Genomic DNA, 20,769 nt, shown 5'->3' with positions numbered 1-20,769 from the left:
TGCACTCAGGAACCTGTCCCTGCAGACACACACATGTGACAGTTTGACCTCTGGGCAACCACATGAATGAATAACTTCCCAGCCACCGGCCCCGCCCACCCTTCCCTTGTATGGAGTATCCGCTCAGTTAAAGAGCCTCAGCTCGCCACCCCATTGGCCCGGCCGCCGCTGATTGACAGACCGCTAACTTCCTCGTTCCACGCCAACATCAAAGAAAAAGGGGCGGGGCGCATGCAACAAAAAAAAAAGACAAGCCGCCGCCGCCCAATAGGCGACCGGGTTGCCGCCGGGCGGGGGCGTGTCCGCGGCTCCTGGGATAAAGCTCGCGTTCCCCATTGTTAAGGAGATTTAAAGGGGCCGTGTGAGCGAGGCCAGCGCGAGAGAGAGAGGCCGGGCGGAGGGACGCAGGAGGCGGCCGCACCCCGTGGGAAAGGCCGGGGATCGCGCACTTGGGAGTAGGCCTCGCTCGAGTGGATTGTCATTGGGTGAAGCAGCGACGTTGGTTGAAGATCCCGGGTAGGGGGTGGGGGGAGACACACCGCATATACCGGACTATGGAGCCGCCGGCCGCTAAGAGGAGGTGTTCCGGCCTGAGCCCCCGCTACAAGCCCGACTCCCTGCTGGATCTCAGTGCCAAGAAAGTGGCCGAGACCTGGGCCTTCGAGCAGGTAAGACACCCGGGGGCGGCGATCGGCTGTACGAGGGGGTGATGAGGGTGACATCACAGATCGGACGATGTGTGGATCGGATATGACACCAACCGATCAATCATCGTCCGTACTGTGTACCCCCCCCCCCCCCATCACATATATATATATATATATGTGTCACATCGGACATCACACATTCATTATAGACGGGGGGGGCGAGGGTGTCATGTGACCGAAAACTAATATAAAAAAATATATATATGTCTCTCTCGTTTTTGTATATAATTAATTTGTAACGTTTTTGTATTCTGTACGGATTTACCTTAAACTAATTATTTTTGACTGTTACAATAATGTCTACATATAGGTGACAGTCCTAAGAGAGAAGGGGGGGGGGGGGGGGGAGTCATATTGGAGATGATGGTAGTAATACGAAGGCCCCATTCACATATCAGGGAGAAGTGTTCCTCCTTGTGTTTTTGTGAGTGTGATTTTATTTTATTTTTTTTTCCCCCACAATGCCGCTTGTTGCTCACAGGACTGTCCATTTACTTTAGTAGGATGCTCTATGTACATTTGTTCCCAAAAAAAAAAAAAAAAACCTCGGAGACCAAATTTTAGTCCTGAGCCAGGCATGATTTTTTTTTTTTTTTTTTTTTTTTACACGCATTTTTGCCACGATTCTTGTGCATTTTTTCACATGACCTTTGTGGCAAAAATCGCACCGGGTTTGGCGTGCTGTATAGGATGAATACCACTACTACCAACAATATTACTCTGGCCGTTACCACCACCAATACTACTAACAATATTACTCCAGTCAATACCACTAGCAGCACTAATATAGGTGCTATTTTTATTGGTGGTAGTAGTGGTATAGGTGCCGTTATTGGCAGTAGTATTAGAGGTTGTGGTGGTATTATTATTATTATTATTATTATTATTATTATTATTATTATTATTATTATTATTTATTAATAATAATAAATAATATTAATACCAATACCACCACAACCTCCAATAATAATACTACCACCACTAATAATAATAACGATACTACCAATACCACCACAACCTCCAATAATAATAATACTACTACTACTATTAATATTAATATTAGTGGTGGTAGTATTATTATTGGAGGTTGTGGTAGTATTGATGTTGTTGTTAATAATAATAATAATATTAGTGGTGGTAGTATTATTATTGCTGGTATTATTATTGGAGGTTGTGGTGGTATTATTATTATTATTATTATTATTATTACTAGTGGTGGTGGTAGTATTATTATTGGAGGTTGTGGTGTTGTTGTTATTATTATTAACAACAACATCAATACCACCACAACCTCCAATAATAATACTACCACTATTATTATTATTGGTATTATTATTATTGGTAATTATTATTATTGGTATTATTATTGGAGGTTGTGGTAGTATTGGTAGTATTATTGACCTAATTGAATAGGAGGTGGTGTTGGTTGTTAGTTGTGTGTGTGTGTGTATGATTGTGTAGATAGATATTTCCTAATATGTAGTGTAACATTTAATAAAAATTTAGTTTTTATATAGAGATGTTTTATCTAGTTCAGATACAGGATGACAACATCGTGTGATCCATGAAGAACTAGTACAATCTCTTAAAATATAAAATCTTATATTTGATGTTACACTACATAAAGGTAATAGATTTTATGAATATTTATGTACTTTCCTTATTATAAAAAAAAATGAATAGTTACAATAATTATGTACTCTACATCTAAGTTAATGGTATTTACTACAAGTGCTAATAGAGGTATATAAATAGTATGTGTAGCTTGGACGTTGATCATGTGATCAATAAAGAACGAATATCGATACATCACATTGTATGTGGGACAGTTTTATGACTTCTATCTAGCCAGGGTCAGTGACTATGTAACAATACATATATACACATGGATGGGTTGGCAGCATTTGTTACATTGTAGAGAATTGGCTCAGTTCCCAAATCCTCAACAAAAAGTGAAGTAATCTTATTTCAGACATGTGACTGTCACTTCACACCTCATTGGAGTCCACTGACAATAACTGTCACTCTGTCTCCTGGTGTGGGAGCTTTGTGAGTAGAAGTTGGACCCTTGTAACCCATGGACCAGTATGTTCAAGAGGTATGTATGTATGTATGTCTGTCTGCTGGGCAAACACGGTGTGACAAAAAAAATATTAAAATGATCTCCATTTTATTTTTCATGGGTCTCTGCTAAAAATATATATATATATATATATATATATATATATATATATATATATATATATATATATATATATATAGATATATATATATATATATATATATATATATATATATATATAATTTTAGCAGAGACACTTGAGAATAAAATGAAGATCAATTTTAATTTTTTTTTTTTTTTCTTTTTTTTTTTTTTTTTTACAGTGTTTGCGCAACAGTCTTACAAACGCAATTTTGTCTTACAAACGCAATTTTTGTTTGGGGGGGGGGGGGGGGGAAGAAGAAAAATTCGCCCAATTTTTTTTCTATAATGTGAAAGATGTTATGCCAAGTAAATAGAGACCTAGCATGTCACACTTTAAAATTGCGCACACTCGTGTAATGGCGACAAACTATGGTACATAGAAATCTCCATAGGCGACACTTTCAAAAATTTTACAGGTTACTTGTTTAGCGTTGGAGGTCTAGTGCTAGAATTATTGCTCTAGCGATTGCAGCGATACCTCACGTTTGGTTTGAACACCGCTTGCTTATGTGGGTGCAACTTGTGTATGCGTTTGATGCACTTTAGAATTTTTATTTTTTTTTGTATTTTTGTAAACATCCCTTGTAATAGAAATTAAGCACAACAGGTCCTCTTTATTTTATGATTTGGGATCAAAAAGACCCTACTCTCTCATTTACACTTAAAAGCAAAAGAAAAGAAAGTAATTTTTACACTTACTAAAAAAACAAACTGGTCCTTCAAGGCTGTTAGGGGGAAGTGATGTTGGACATAGTTTCCAGTCCTCCAAGGGCATAGTTGAGCCCATCTTACCCTCACTCGACTTCCTGCTCATCGCTCCAGGGGATCAGATCGTTCTCCCTTTACCGATTGCTCCGGTAAGCCAGGGAATTGAGGGGGGGGGGGGGGGGGCGCCTCGCTGCCTATAAAAGTGGTCCCGTGGCGAATCAGACTGGGACCACTTTTATCAGATTCTGCTGTGTGTGTGTGTGTGTGTATATATATATATATATATATATATATGTGTGTATGTATATATTATAAATTTTTTCGTCTGGGAGAGGTTAATGTATGTTGTCAGGCATTTTGTATTGAATGTCAGCATGTATCATGTGTTGACACTACTTATGGTGGCGATGCACGCTTTGATAAAAAAAAAAAATCAATGACTTTGTTGATCAATCTCCCCCCCAATTAGGGATAATTGATCTATAAACGACTATTGTAAGTCATTGATCGCGTCTGTCTCCACCATGTGATCCCATCAAAATACTCTGCCGATTTGATACAAAGCAATTGATCATATTCCATCAGTCGACTCAGTTTGATCAAATCCGGTTTAAATCAATTGGAGGGGAAGTTATGGCTGACTATTTGCTCTGATCATCTTGATCAAATCACACATCAATCGGATCATGTAATCTTTCATTGGAGCCCAGGCTCGCAGGTGCTGATTCCCCCCCCCCCCCCCCCCCTTCTCTCTATACAATGGTGTAGATTAGAATGTGACACTCGGCAGGGAGTAATGTGTGTCCTGTGTGCTATTTCCACACGCTGAGACGTCTTAGTGAATTGATGTGTTTGTTCATGTCATTGTGTTGATCATAGTATCGTCGTGACCTCACCATTCCTCATAACGCTCCACCCTCCCCGGACTCTCCCGGCATGCCATCACCTCGGGAGTGTCTGTCACCTGTCGCCTTCCTCTACACCTGTAAGGACGCTGCAGGGCAATTTCACCATATTGGGGAGATTGCAGATCCAAAATTGGCCTGCGCTAAATCTGGCGACCAGGATTTGATTGGTCAGCTATGACCTGTTCTTTGTTTTGAGGTAAACCTTTCACAAACTGCTGTGAAACAGACAGAAATTGCCCAGTTTTTTTTTTTTTTTTGGATATACCAGCTTAACAAATGAAACCTAAATTATAGTCAAGGCCAAGCTTGTTTAGCTTGGGATAGGTTACTATCCCCGACGGGTGTTTTTTTTTTTTTTTTTTTTTTTTCCTGTTTTAGCCAGTCGGTGAATCATTGATCGGGTTTCCCTCCATTTCCTTTTCTGGACACACAACAGGAAGTGAGGAAATCTCTACAAAGTGAAGGGAAATCCTTTCCTCAACAGGTGTCCCCATCGGGACTCTGCCCGCCACTTCCTATTCCAATAGAAAATGTAACCTCTTTGGATTTCCTGTCACTTTCTCTTCCTGTCACAGGACAAGTAGAGACTATAAATCTCCAAAGAGAACACTGACAAAATAAAGAAGCCAATAAACATTCTCACCCTTTGTTCAGTCAAAAAAAAATTTGGGATTTGAGGTTTTAAATCGGAATACCAATTTTTTATTTCACGTATATCCCCCCTACCCCTGTTTTTGTATCGAGAGAGGAAAAAAATGTATAATAAAAAATGTACATTTACACTTGCACATCTTTTAGGGCTCCATTCACACTTGTCATGCAACTTTGGACATCAAAGTCTCATGACAAGTTGTTCCCCAGGTTTTTAAATGACTATTCCATATATATGTGCAACCTAAGTAGTGCAGTAACTACTTTGGTCCCCCTTTCATGCAACTTGAGGCCCATAGACTTCAATGTTAACCCTCAAAAGATGCATGAAAAATGTACCTGAATGTTATACAATGCAACAGTTGTCTATCGCTGGTCAAAGCCAACGTCGTATCCAAGTTGCACCTATCCAAAGTTGTGTCAAGGTTGCACTTCAAAGTCGGCACAACTTTGAAGTCTTGCGAGTGTGAATGGAGCCTTAGTGAAAGTGTCTACCGCCCTATGAAAAGCAACCTGACCGTCTGCTGCTTCTTGAATGACTATGGTAGATAGGAGGAATTTAGTGGGACCTTAAATGAGGGTACGCCATGTTAAGAAAAAATGACAACATAAAAATTAAATGAATGACTATAGTGTTTTTTTTTGTTTGTTTGTTTTTTTCATCCCAATGGGGATTTTGTATAGAAATACCTCACCAAAGTGTGAGTCAAGCGTTTAGCTCATGGTTGCTATTTGCTCCCAATGGTCCATCTGACAGGTGGTGATGCCTGTCGTACTCTGAAAGCCAAGTTATAATTGCTGTGAAGCAAAGCAATGCATTCCTGGCATGTGTACAGCCCTGTCAGGCTGCAATGGCTGAATTTTTAGAGCGCTTGGGAGGGCTTTCTGGCAGCCTTCATAAAAGGACCTGTAGTACTGCCAAAACTGAGCACCGCAGACACGGCTTTACGTGAGCCATGCACAATTAATGAGGAACGTTGCCACTCCTGAGTCAGTTTATCACTTTGAGAAAAGGGTCCAGTGGCGCCCCAAAACATCAGTGCGAGTATGTTTTCTGCCCCATTTTTGTTGGACATCAGTAAATTTGAGATAGAGAATGGAGTTATACTGGATAACGTTGTTTTTGGAAAACTAGCATGCGCGCTAATGTGACGCACAATGCTTTACTTTCTGAAAGTGAGATACAATGATCAAAGGCCTTGCCTAATGTGTATCCAAAGCAAACCATGGTTAAACAGTTGTCAGGTTATTACTTATTTTTGTTCTTGCTGTGACCAATTAGCAGGGCTGCCCCCCTTATTTCCTGTCCCAGGAAACAGGAAGTGAGAACCAATCTCCCATGATGGCAATGATCCCCCCCCGCCGAACTTCCTGTGCCCATAACATTCAGCAGGACAGAGTGAATCAATCATGAATTGTTTTTAACAGTCATGAATTTTATTCATTGAAATAAAATAAAATAAAATACAAGGTATGCTCTAAATCAGGGGTCTCCAAACTTTCTAAACAAAGGGCCAGTTTACTGTCCTTCAGACTTGAGGGGGGCCAGGCTGTGGCCATTGGAAGTTGAAAATCTTGATGTCAGTGGGAATAAACAATTGTCCCATCTTTGGTGTGAGGAATAGTGAGAGGAATAGTGTCCCATTGTTGGTGTCATTGGGAGGAATTGTGCCCCGTCGTTGGTATCAGTGGATGAAAATTGTTCCCCAAGGGACAGGTAAAAGCAAAGGGCTGTATTTTGGCGACCACTGCTCCTAAATGATCGCAGTGCCAAGTAAGTGACCTCCTGTGTTCAGTGTGTCCAGGACCCAAAGATCAAGGTTATTACTGTAGTAACGCCAACTGCTCAGTGATATATATATATATATATATATATATATATATATATATATATATATATATATATATATATATATATATATATATATATATATATATATATATATATATATATATATATATTATTTATTTATTATTGCTGGTGTCCATAAAAGGGAGGGCCCTTCATGTTTGGTTAGCAGGAAAAGAAGGGTGATATATCTCTCCAGCAAGGGCATAAACGGCGTTAAAACTCAACAGAGATCAGAGCCATTCCACTTGCTATCCAAAACCAAAGATTACATACTGGGTTAGAACTTATCTGTGTACTTATTTCAGCCAGTGAACTTGTAAAAGATCGGAAGTTGGAGGGTAAGGATAACAGCCAGTCGGGTAGCATTTTCAGGTACAACAGTGGAAGCCCCTGCCCCTGTCTTTCTTATGAAGGGTTTACTTTGAATTTTAGAGCAATACATGTCTCAGAAGTTCTGGCACCACATACTGCCCCCCCCCCTGTGAGCCACCATATGTCAGTTCTGATCACTGGTACCCAATTTGCCTGCAATAAAACTAGTATGTGGTTCCCAGGACATGACAAGAATGTGTGGTCCCTGGCGGTTCCTAGGACATGACAAGAATGTGATCCTAGGGGGGGGTTCCCAGGACATGACAAGAATGTGATCTTAGGGGGGTTCCCAGGACATGACAAGAATGTGATCTTAGGGGGGGTTCCCAGGACATGACAAGAATGTGATCCTAGGGGGGGGGGGGTTCCCAGGACATGACAAGAATGTGATCTTAGGGGGGGTTCCCAGGACATGACAAGAATGTGATCTTAGGGGGGGTTCCCAGGACATGACAAGAATGTGATCCTGGGGCTCTTGAAACATGATCTGTATGCGACTCTGGTGCTTCTGATGCATGACCAGTATGCGGTCCCAAGGTTCTCCAGACATGACCAGTATGTGTGAAAAAAATTAAAATGGTGAATATACTCTGCACCAAAATAATTAACAATCTGTGAAATATAACAAGCTTAATAAAAACATCTGCTCTTCTAAGTAGTGATACTCAAAATGCTGATTAGATAGGGTGTAGAGGGCGCTCAATATCATTAGTTGATTATACAAACCATTAATTATTTGTATTTACAATGTTTACTGTTTGAATATAATTTAAAGTGCAATGTGCCATAAGTGAATATAGACAAGTGGTATAAATAAGTGATACTGGCTATTGTTGAACCAGAAAAAAACGTGAAGGGAAATAAGCACCAGAGTCATCATGTTTAAAGAGCCCAGGACCACATACTCATAATGGTCATGTCCTGGGAACCCCCTAGGATCACATTCTTGTCATGTCCTGGGAACCACCAGGGACCACATACTAGTTTTGTTGCAGACAAATTGGGTCCCAGTGATCAGAACTGACATATTGTGGCTCACGGGGGGGGTTCTCCTCGTGTGTGTGTGTGTGTGTGTGTGTGTGTGTGTGTGTTTTTTGTTTTTATCTATAGAGGATTCTTGTTTACTAATCAAGATTGCATCTCCCTAGGTGGAAGAACGGTTTTCCAGGGTCCCAGAACCCGTCCAGAAACGGATCGTCTTTTGGTCATTCCCACGCAGCGAGAAGGAGATCTGCATGTACTCCTCGCTGGGGTACCACCCTCCAGACGGCGAACGTGACTCTCGGGTGCCCTTTAACCGCGGCCTGCAGCTCTTCCAGTCCGGAGCGGTGCAGCGAGTGCTACAAGTCGGTAAGTGTTGACACAAGCCTGCCAGAAAGTCCTGTTCTTGCCTGATCCTGTGTTCGCTGCCCCCTGCCTCAGTGACTAGGCTTTTATCTGGTGTACAATGAGTACAATCTGTTATTATTGTGCGGGCTTTAGATAGCATTCACCATGCCTGCATGTCCCTAAGGGGCCCAGCCATGCTTGCTGATCAGGTTTAACAGAATTATTTTGAACACAAACATAGGCCTCTGCATAGCAGGTGCCAAGTTTTGTCTGTCTGTGTGCGTATGTACACTAAAGCAGCTTTTATTCACATGCAGAATGCTGAGATGCTTGACGCTTCTATGAATGAACTGCATTGTCGGATCTTAGGGCCCCACTTTGGTTCAGGGCAACACCCTGACAGCCAAGAGCAATAGGCCGGAACCATAAGTGTCTGAAGAAGGCTGAGCAGTTGCTGTTGCCTTTAGTGGTCTGTTTTTTTGGTGTTGGTTTGGCACTTTGCACGGATAGTATTATTGGGATAGTTGGGTTGCTGTAGACATCAAGAACTTTGTCTTCCTTCAGAGACATGTATACAGCACAAGCATTAAGAATTTCCAGGTTTCCGTGCTTTATGGGTTCGTTCAGAACCAGTCAATAAGTAGTACTGCCTGGATGACTGCTCCTTTTTTTTTTTTTTTTTTTTTTTTTTTTTTTTTTTTTTTAATGCGTATTTAAAGGCAAACCTTCATTTGGGGTTTTTGGGTGATGTGTAGAAGGGAATAAAACCCCAGTCATGTTTTTCTTGCTATCTGTGCTTCTGCTTGGGGGAGTGGGGGGGTGTCCCACTTTGTCCTAGTTAGAGAAAATCCAAACAGTTGAGATGTCACCAGAACAGGAACAGAGGAATTCTTCCAACGGTGTCACTTGTCCTAATGACTACATCTGAGGGCATTTACTTTTGTAGAGATGGTCTCTAACTTCATGTTGTCTGTAGGACAGGAAGTGAGAGGAAATCTTATTCTTACTCTTAAAATTTACTTGAATTGCCCAGTGTTGGCAAAGTACAGGTTCATTTTCTAAAGCAATATTAGCACTTAGGATTTTGGACTATAGTTTTCACGCTGGTGTGTGTTGTGTAGGGGTTGTTCAATGCATTATTACAGCACATTAGAACACTCATTTATTAATAATCCATTTTTTTTTTTTTTTGTTTAAACTTTTATTGACGTGTCAAAGCATGACCCTTCATTCAATTCCATGCATTTATAGGTTACAGCAGTGAGTTGTGTACAAATGCTAACATGCTAGATTTTTACGCAGTACATAAGTATGGTGTGATCAAGGCACACGTTAAATTTCCAATCTCCTGGATGTGGCATAACCTTGCGTCCCTGAATACCTCTCTGAATTTATATTTAGGAAAGCAATTGTTTACTATCTGCCCTTACGGTGATCTATCAATGCATCGCAGGGGACATGTGACCAGTGTGCGCAGGCCCTTTAGGCTCTATGATGGCCTTTCCCCAACCTTTCTGCCTTAGAGGAACTCTTGACATTTTCAGGTCTTGGGGAACCCTTGCTTAAAGTTAATTCGTAGTTGGTCAGTGTGGATGATTGGCCTCTCATGGTGTAGGTGGCCAGTGTGGAAGATTGGCCTCCCATGATGTAGGTGGCCAGTGTGGAAGATTGGCCTCCCATGATGTAGGTGGCCAGTGTGGAAGATTGGCCTCCCATGATGTAGGTGGCCAGTGTGGAAGATTGGCCTCCCATGATGTAGGTGGCCAGTGTGGAAGATTGGCCTCCCATGATGTACTTATGTTGGTCAGCATGCCACCACTACAAATGGCTAACAAGTTAATTTGTGTCATGCTGCAGGTTCTGCCAAGTGGCATTGAACCAGGAACTATGTAGGCACCATCAGATGGGAGGTTAAGGAAACCCAACCAGAATACCTTGGAACCCTGGGGTTCCTCTGCAACAGCTTGAGGTCCGCTAATTGCATATCCCTGCTCTAGAGGATATTGTCTTCCAGAACTACAAGTCCAATGAGGCATAACAAGACTGACGGCCACAAGCATGACACCCAGAGGCATGATGGGACTTGTAGTTTTGCAACAGCTGGAGGTTCGCTAATTGCATATCCCTGCTCTAGAGTCTAGACCAGTGGTTCTCAACTCCGGTCCTCAGGACCCACTAACAGGCCAGAATTTAAGTATTACCTTGGAGAGGCAGACTAGAATACTGCAATCACTGAGCAGCAAATGATATGATGTATTTCAGTTATCTTGCAAACCTGGCCTGTTGGTGGGTCCCAAGGACAGGAGTTGATAACCACTGGTCTAGACTCTAGGTTAGTATCCTCCAGAGGAACCCCGGGGTTCCATGGAAGTCTGGTTGAAGAATGGATGCTCCTATATAGTTCAGGTACCACAACACGTGAAACGCGATGCAGTGTACACTCGTAGATTTATTTATTGTGATTTCGGGAGGAATCAGACGGTTTCACCTGTAACTGTCCACACCTGACATTGCAGGCAGCGACTTGTCATGCAGGTGACAGTTGGTGACAATTATCACATCACACCAATTTTTTTTTTTTTTTTTTTTTTTTTCCCTTTTGGACGTCTGACTCAGTGGCCTGAGAGCTGTGGCTTGCCCAGGCCTGTTGCCCTGTATTTAGTCAGTGGGCACGTCTGTGCATGTGCCAGAGCTCTGCAGGAACCCAAAATACAATCTGCCTAGATTAGACGTGATGTGTGTTTTGAAGAGCCCGGTCACACAGGTTGTGGCAGTTTCTGAATCCCCAACAGAAAATGTACCATCCGTGTTTGTTCTGCGTATTTAAATACCAATTCTGTGCTATTCTTATGCATGCCTGTCATTCTGAATCACACAGTATGGTTTTAAAAACCTCAATCCTATGTATAGTATGTTGGTGTAAATGCATCCAACCTATGGAGGCTCTGTTTGACTTCATTATTATTTGGTACATGTATAGCACCGTCCAATGACACAGCGCTTTACATTCCGAGACCAACGGAACTCTAATAAGATACAAGGGGAAAATTTCCCTGGCCACATCAGCAGCCACGCCAATTACAAGGCTTTCTTGGGCCCCTTAGTTGTATAGTGCAGTGATTTGGACCTTACTGTTTTCTATCTCATTGCAAGTCTGTTATGCTTGCCGTACGTGAGGCCTTTTTCAGCCAGCTTTTGGTTGCTAATGCAATTGAAATTGATTTTGAAAGAACAGTGCTCGCCATTAGCAAATTCGATCGACTAGCCAATTTTCAATCTCTAACTCTGATCAAATAGATTTACTCTTACTTGAAAATGGTTGAGAATTAAAAAAAAAAAATGCATTTAAAGCAATCTGGTTGTGATTTTTGTATTTCATCCATTTTATTTTTTCCCACAGCTGATGGCTTTTTTTAAATCTTTTTTTTTTTTTTTAAATTTACCAGAATTTAAAAAAAAAAAAAAAAAATTAAATGACTGGTTTTAGCTCTATAGTGGCCTTAGATTTGCTGGTGTTTCCTAGAAAGTGACAGGTGGGGAACTATCTAACCTTGATTAATGGGTGCCATTGGCAGTACGTTGACCTTTCCTCTTTCATGGTGTGCCTGGCGCACACTCAGGGAGATTTCATTCAAGTTGCCAAATGTTTGTACAAATTGGTGCCTTTGAGACACTCAATATCACCCTTTTTAGGAGTTCAGCCTAATAATTGTAATACTCCAGAATTGCAAACTTTGCTAGAAATGATTGGGCCCCCTATAACCACCCATTAACCAGCCAGTGTGACTTGGCCTGTTATTTCAGCTCCAACTGTTCAGCAAGGCTGATATTTGTACTGCTGATATACAGATGGCCACTAGAGGGAGGTTTAACGGACCCATTTAGGATTTACAATTCTAAAAAAAAAAAAAATACACCATGATACTAGAGATGCGCCAAAATTTCAGCAGCTGAAAGTGATCGACTGAAAATGGTGCGATCGGGATTTTGCCGATAATGGCACTGAAAAACGCACGCGATTTTGCTGCGATTTTACTATGCTTATGGTGTTTTTCATAGGTCATGCGACTCAAAAGAAAAAAACTGCATCAAGAAACTTAACGTGTGTTATTGATGCATTCTTGCTGCTTTTTTCAGTGCATTTCAACGGGGAGGTTTTTTTTAATTTTGTAACTGACCAAAAATGCAGCAAGCAGGATTTTAACCACAATAGAAGTGCAACAGACTATAGAATTTTTAAAGGGCTTTTCTTGTGCTAAAGGTGCCAATATTTGCAGACAATAAATTCATATTAATTCAAGTTCGTGTGTGTGTGTATATATATATATTTAGTAGTGTAAGAGTCGCATCAGAGAATTTGGGTAAATATTTAAAAACTGCAAATGTGTTCTTACAGGCGGTATACTACAATTCCTTGTAGAGAGACCTGTTCCAAAAAAAAAACACTTTTTTTTTTTTTTATTCTGGTTGCCATGCCTCCTACTTTGTCCCCAGTTCCAGTTCAGCAGCTTCCATCAGTCTCCTGTCTTTACAGTTTGGGAGTGTCAAATACCTGCATCCCCTGCCACACGCTGTAGTGCTATTCTCTAACCCCCTACAGGTCTAGAGAAGTCAGCCGTGATGTTAGAGGGTGGAACCATATTGTGTGGTGGGGGTATGTTGGCATCAAACGCCATCATTTTAATTTTTTATTTTATTTTTTGTAACCTGACAGGTTCCTTTAAAAGCTATCATGCCACAGCTGTTATACATTTTTTTTTCTTTCTATTGGAGAAGTATCACCTGATGGTGGACGATAAAAGGTGGCAGGTAGTTCTTCTCACCCTAAGGACAGAGGAGACAGATTTGCTTATATTAGACTGGCCTGCAGCATTTTTTTGTTAAGGCAGTTTCCCCATTGTCAGCAAATCTATGAAGATGCCAGACCCCCCCTTATCCCCTGCCTATTTGGGTATAATTCTCTTTATTAGGATATCAAACCTGAAAGACTAATCCTTTTTTATTCTTTTTTTTGTTTTGTTTCCCTGTTCTCTGCATGGACCCCCCCCAGGGAGCCCCTCCCTCGTTCGTGATTGTGTTTTGTATACAGCAGATAAAAGTCTCATTGACAGAGAGGGGCCCGAGGCGTGTGACTGAGGACAATACCAGGCTGATACCCAGTCCGTCATGCGTCACGGATCCCACACATGTCCTGACCGTGGAGACCTGAGACAGACTGAGAGCCCTCAATGGCTTTATTGAGGGCCCAGCAAGCCTGCGCACATCGCTGCCTGGGTTATATTACCCTGGAATGAGCACTGGCTGGCTAGTTATCAGCAGTAGTTAATATATACTTTTTTTTTTTTTTTCCTAAGATTTCTGTGCAGAGTTCCCGACTCTGTGCCCATTATGTTGGGTTTCAACCAAGGTTGGACAGGATGTTCTAAAGAACATTGTTTACTGTGACCCCCTTTTTCTCACATTCCAGAACCGGCTTCCTTTTGTAGATCTATGCATTCAGTCACTTGACATTTTCAGAGCTGTAGAAGATGTTGGTGCTGGAACCTGGTAGCTATATGATGCCCATTGATGTCCTTGTCTCCTGATCCTGTTGTGATCAAGGTCGGCATGGTGAAGTAGGTCCACCATCTCAACATGGCCTATTAGTACTGGTCTAATACAGTGGTCTCCAAACTGCGGCTCTTGGGCACTATTTTCACCCACTGATGCCAACACTGAGGCATGTTCTCTCTGATGCCAATGAAGGGGCAGAATTCCTCCCAATGACACCAACAATGAGGGTCAAATGGCACCAATGATGGAGCACAATTCCTTCCAATGACACCAACAAGAGGGAGTCCTCACTTGACACCAAAGATGGGGCATTATTTATTCCCACTGACTTCGGGACTTTCTACTCCCAATGACCAGTGTCTCCCCCCCCCCCCCCCCCTTAAGTCTGAGGGACCGTAAACTTGCTTTGTTTAGAAAGTTTGGAGACCCCTGGTCTATTAGTAGTGCCCCCCAATTATGTCGTCCTCCTTGCTCGCATTCTCAAATTATAAAAATGTAAAGGAAAAATCATATAGGAGTATCCAGGATCCATTAAGATGGACAGTAAGGACACCCCCCCCCCCCCAAACTGCATGGTTGACACGATTTGTGTGGAAGAGTCCAATACACATAAGACTTGGTCCATCCAGCTCCAACATGTATTCTCTGGATATTCTGTGATCATATGAAAACTGTTCAGTGTTAGTCAGGTTGCAAAAAAAAAAAAAAAAAAAAAAAAAACAGAAGTCCATCCAGTTCAACCAACAAAAAACACACAATCCTATACCCTAATCCAGAGAAGGTGAAAACCCCAGCAAAGCATGGTACAATTTGCTCCAGCAGGGGGAAAAATTCCTTCCTGATCCCCCAAGAGGCAATCTGATATTCCCTGGATAAATTTTACCTATAAATGTTAATACCCAGTTATATTATGTACATCTAGGAAATAACCCAGGTCTTTTTTTAAAGCAATCTACTGAGTTGGCCAGAATCAGCTTTTGAGGGAGTCTATACCACTTTTTTTACAGCTCTTACTGTGAAGAAACCTTTCCGTATTTAGAGCGAAATGTCTTTTCCGCTAGGCATAGAGTGCCCCCATGTCTGTGATGACCTTAAAGTTCACTAAATGAACTCCTTATGTATATGTATTTGTACATGTTGATCTTATTATATCCCCCTTAATCTCCTCCTCAAGAGGAAATAAAATTTAAAGCGGAGTTCTGCCAATTTTTTTTTTTTTTTTTTTTTTTTAGTAAACGGCTACAAATACTGCAGCTGCTGACTTTTAAAATAAGAACACTTACCTGTCCAGGGCGCCCGTGATATGGTCTGGCTCTTGGGTGGAGGCGCTGCCATCTTCGGTAAGGGAATCAGGAAGTGAAGCCTTGCGGCTTCACAGCCTGGTTCCCTACTGCGCATGCGCAAGTCTCACTGTGCAATCCCACAGGTCCCTGGTGTCTCCCAGAAGGCGGCGGGGGGGTGGGGGGGGGCCGGATATAGCATAGATATCTGCGGATACTGTGGCTATCTCTTCCCAGAAGTGGGAGCAAATACCTGGATTAGTCAGGTGCCAAATGTGACACCAGAGGGGGGAGAGGATCCCGAAAAGCGGAAGTTCCATTTTTGGGTGGAACTCCGCTTTAAGTTCCTCCTAATCTTTCCTCATAGCTGAGCTCCATGTCTCTTATCAGTTTGGTTGCCCTTCTCTGCACTTTCTCCAGTTCCCCAGTATCCCAATAGTTATCTATACTTCCTCTTGGGGGGGGGACAAATCTGCCCTTGTTTAGCCCTGCATAGGCAGATCTCTTTTCCGCTCAGGGTAAATGCCTGCTCTTGCACTATTTTTGTGTGTGTGTGTGTGTGTGTGTGCGTGTGTGTGTGTGTGTGTGTGTGTGTGTGTGTGTGTGTGTGTGTGTGTGTGTGTGTGTGTGTGTGTGTGTGTGTGTGTGTGTGTGTGTGTGTGTGTTTTTTCTTCCTCTTGTGTCCCTTATGCATTAACTGCCTGATTATCTCACATGGCAACCAGAGCCTGCTCTGTTCTGTATAGAGGGGTCCTGATTACCTGGCCCCTCCCCCTCCCCTCTCCGTGTGCATGAGAATTAGGTTAGGGGGAGCTTGTGAACAGATGGGAAGCGGAAGGTTGGTTGCACCGTACTGACCCCATTGCTGTTATTGTAGCGAGATGATAAAATTGGTGTCATGACTCCTCCCTCTGCTGATCATAATCAGGAGTCCATCTGTGTGCCTCCACAGCCCAATATGTCTACCTATTCTATAGTTTATTGTATGTCGATGGCAAGCCTGGGGTTTCTAAGGGCCCTATGACTTTTGAGACCTACCTGCATTTGTATGCAGTGCCTAAAGTGTATGTGTTCTACAGTGAAGGGACAATTGTCTCCTAATTTAGGACTTTTTTTTTTGGGGGGGGGGGGGGGGGGGGGGTTGTTGTATTTACCAGGGGCAGATTTCTCTTATGGATGTGAATTCTCACCAATCCAGTAATTAGATTATGCTAGTGGGAAGCTCAACACTGCTGAATGGGAGGTTAATGAGACAGAAGATTAGGGAGGGGACAGATAACCAGCAAACAAATGGTCTTTTCTCCTCGCTCCTATTGTTGTATTCACTTGCATATAAAGCATTTGTAGTCCTGTTTAGATTTGACTTTGGGTTTGAAACTTAAGCTGGTCATGGATGGATCGAGATTCTGTAGGAACTGGCTGAATTTTGAGCCATCTTTGGCCATTCCTGTTCGAGAAGGGTCAGCCTGGTGGATTGACTCCTCTCGAAAGGGACTATTGGAAAATTTTGTGTTCGATCAGCATGTGCAGCCAATTGACACCCACTCAACACAAGTCCTTCGAAAATGGGTAGTTAAAAATCTAGTGAAAATAACATGATTCTCCCTTTTTATTTATTTTTATTTTAATGATTGGCATCCTCTGTCTCCTCTCTTCTCGCAGGGTTTCACCTCAGCGGATCGGTCACAGAAGCAGGAGAACCAGAGCGCACCTATCAAGTATCCATCAGTTTTGACAGATGCAAGATCACGTCGGTCAGCTGCGGCTGCGAGAACAGAGACATTTTCTACTGCGCGCACGTGGTGGCGCTGTCCCTTCACCGCATCCGGCGGGCAAGAGGGGTGGAGCTGAGACTTCCTATCTCGGAGACTCTGTCCCAGATGAACAGGGACCAGCTTCAAAAGTTTGTGCAGTACCTGATCAGTGAACATCATACAGAGGTGCTGCCAACTGCCCAGCGATTAGCAGATGAGATCCTTCAGCTGGGATCTGAGATAAACAGAGTGCATGGTAAGATTGGTAGCTCCTTGCAGGGAAAGGGGGTTTTCAAAAGGTCACAATCTCCTACAGGTCTTGCGTTAGTCTGAATGGGACTTGCTCTTGGGCTCTCTGAAAAGAGCTTGCAATATATTAGAGCTGCCGTTTACTGGCTTGTTTTTAAAGGCCTAGGCTCTGAGGCCCTCGCCTCAATTCTGACTTCGTTGGTTAGGGAGTCCCTGCCCTGGAAAAGCATGCATCCAGATGACCTAACCTGGCCGTCTACTTATTCCCGGTAGGTGACTAAGTAGAAGGAAGGATCCAGCGGCGGCCCATCTATTAAGGGTATCACAGGTGCTGAAAGGACAGGCGATCCTATTGGATGCCTAGGAGGAGGGAGGAGCCGTATGGAGGAAGCTGAGCAGGAGAGGACATAGGAGCCGCTGCCCTCAAACATGCCCGCCACTAAAGCCAAGCAGGAGAGGGCACAGGAGCCACTGCCCGCAACCCACCCGCCCCTGAAGCCAAGCAGGAGAGGACACAGGAGCTGCTACCTGCCGCTGAAGCAGAGGACACAGGAGCCCGCCCACCACCTAGATGTGGTAAGTGCTGGTAGGGGGTGCAGTCGACCAAAAAAAGCCACGCTGCCACTTGAAGGATCACAACGTTGAAGCCTTCATCTTTTCATCATCAAAGTCAAGCAATGACCACTTTAGCAGTTCCCTTTAAATTGCATCTAAAGCCTTATGACTAAAACATCAGCAGCCCCTGTTTTTCTGTATGTACACACAGGGCTCAAATTTTCAAGTCCTGAGCTACTAGCCAGGCCTTAAGGGTTACTTGCCACCAGTTGCCCTGTCCCTATACACGCCCTCATAAATTCTCATGAAATGATACTTAAATGTTTTATGCAGAATTAAGTTGCACAAATAAATAACAACTTTATCACCTGTGTGTCCAACATTGCGGCCTCACCTGTGTGTCCAACATTGCGGCCTCACCTGTGTGTCCAACATTGCGGCCTCACCTGTGTGTCCAACATTGCGGCCTCACCTGTGTGTCCAACATTGCGGCCTCACCTGTGTAGAGGGGTTTACCTGCTGTAACAGCTTACATTACAATTGCAGTCTGTGCACCGTCACACACAGGTGCGGGGGTCAGGAGGGTGGGGTCTGTGTGTGTGACGGTGCACAGACTGCAATTGTAATGTAAGCTGTTACAGCAGGTAAACCCCGCTCTGTGATCAAGCCAGCTTGCCTCTTCCTCCACGCTCTCTTCTGCTATAATCTGGCCGCCCTCTCTGTTCCTCCACACTCTTATTCTGGGAGAATGTCTCCCATTCATCCCATCTGATGGCAGTGCTAACTCCCAGGCAGACCAGCTCCTCGCCTCTATCTATCCTATCTATCTATCTATCCTATCTATCTCTTCCATTCCGAGAAGTCAATTAATGAGGGTCCAAAGAATTGTCAATGATTCTCAACATTGTCATATGAGATGGAAAAGAAACTTATAAATAGGAGATATCCTGAAGCATTAATTAAAAAAAGATGATCAGATCTAGGCAATACTAGGTCTAAACAGTAAATTCCCTTTGTCGTACAATCTCATCCATTTCCACATATAATTTTTAATTCTATCAAAAAATGTTGGAATTTACTTAGGGCAAGTTATCCCACTATTGAAGAATTTTGGAGTCTGCCTATGTCTTCATATAGGAAAGGTAGAACACTCCGAGATCGATTGGTGAAATAGGACCAATTTTATCCACCTGCTCCCAAAATAACATTCTTGGGACCAAAAAATACGTGATCTTATGCTTGTTTATCTTGTATCCAATGTAACTCAATGATAAGGGGTAAATATTTTTTTCACATCCCCACAGAGGTTTTAATCTACCTATTAAGGGACATTACACATGCCAATCATCGTTTGTAGTGTACGCTATCAAGTGTCCATGTGGTTTAGTATATATTGGTGAAAGATCGAATCACCAGACATAAATACTCGGGCAAATTAACACGGTTGTCACTTGCCCGACACTTTGTAGAACAAGGACATAGTCTTGCAACTAAAATACATGGTATTAGACGGCATTGAAAGAAATAGGAGAGGTGGCGATGGTGAACGTACCCTTAGGAGAGAGGTACAGTGGATACATTTTTTTTCAACACTATTTCTCCAAATGGTTTAAACGCAGATTTAGATCTTTATTTATTTTAGGATTTGTGGCATTTTCATATATATTTCATAAAAATCTAATGAGAGAGACTCTATCTTTTCCGCTGTGATTTGTATTGCTCTGTATTTAGAACAAATGACGTCCCAGTTGAGATTGGGTAGTACTTTTGTATTCCTAAATTAAAGCGTGTTACCCTAACAAAAAAAATGGATCCTGTTCCTTTTTAAAGCATGTTATACAGTAGAACTATCACTTTTTTTTTTTTTTTTTTTTTTTTTTTTTTTTTGGACAGCTTGACCTAAATGTAAAGGTGGAGAATAACTCATATTTTATAAAGTACTGGGGGAAAATAATGTATGTATGCATACACACTACAGGTACCAGAATAAAAATATTCCTTGTTTTGCTGCGGTGGCCCTTTAGGACTTGCAATCAGTACAGGAATTTTCTGTGGAATGATCATGACCAACATTTTATTGAGTGTGGTGTTATTATAATCCAGGAAAACAGTTTTCATGTTTATCTAATACTCAATCATTTTTCTGTTTTTCAGGAGCCCCAGACCCCACTGCTGGTGCAGGTCGAGAAGACGATAACTGTTGGCATTTAGATGAGGAACAAATTCAGGAGCAAGTGAAGCAGCTTCTGTCTAATGGAGGGTATTATGGAGCCAGCAAGCAGCTGCAGTCTATGTTTAATAAGGTGAGCGTTACCATTTGTGGTCTAGGTATCCTCCTCAAATTTTCCTTTTGTAGACCAATTTTTATACTGTTGCCTAGCAAAAAGTTGATAAAACTGAGTTTCTGGGGTGTGGATGATAAAGCATCACGCAGATCAGCCCATCCTGCTGTTGCCTTCTAACTTGAGCGCTGTTAGTGCTCAGATTGGGAGAGGGAGCTGCAGCTTTTAGAAAAAGTGTGTTGATCAGTGTGTAGGGTGTGTGTTGGTGTTTGTTTTTATTTTTTTGTTTTGTATAATATGACATGTCAGACATTTTATAGGTCTGCATTGATGTGGAGATTTTCGCCTGTCCTGTTGAGTTTT

General features: G+C 42.4%; 1 protein-coding gene across 1 annotated transcript in view; it reads left to right on the top strand.

Moving 5' to 3' along the window:
* Positions 1–278: 278 nt before the first annotated feature.
* The window catches only part of ZSWIM4 (zinc finger SWIM-type containing 4), a 31,751-nt gene continuing 11,260 nt past the window's right edge, over positions 279–20,769 (top strand). The window contains exons 1-4 of the mRNA XM_073622769.1: positions 279–668; positions 8,553–8,754; positions 17,229–17,576; positions 20,279–20,427. Of these exons, the coding sequence (XP_073478870.1) occupies positions 555–668; positions 8,553–8,754; positions 17,229–17,576; positions 20,279–20,427 (813 nt within the window). The 5' untranslated portion in view covers positions 279–554. The remainder of the gene's footprint in view (positions 669–8,552; positions 8,755–17,228; positions 17,577–20,278; positions 20,428–20,769) is intronic.

Source organism: Aquarana catesbeiana, linkage group LG03, assembly GCF_042186555.1.
Source record: "Aquarana catesbeiana isolate 2022-GZ linkage group LG03, ASM4218655v1, whole genome shotgun sequence".
Lineage (NCBI taxonomy): Eukaryota > Metazoa > Chordata > Amphibia > Anura > Ranidae > Aquarana > Aquarana catesbeiana.
Note: the sequence above shows the minus strand (reverse complement) of the source record. Positions and strands in the feature narration are given on the sequence as shown.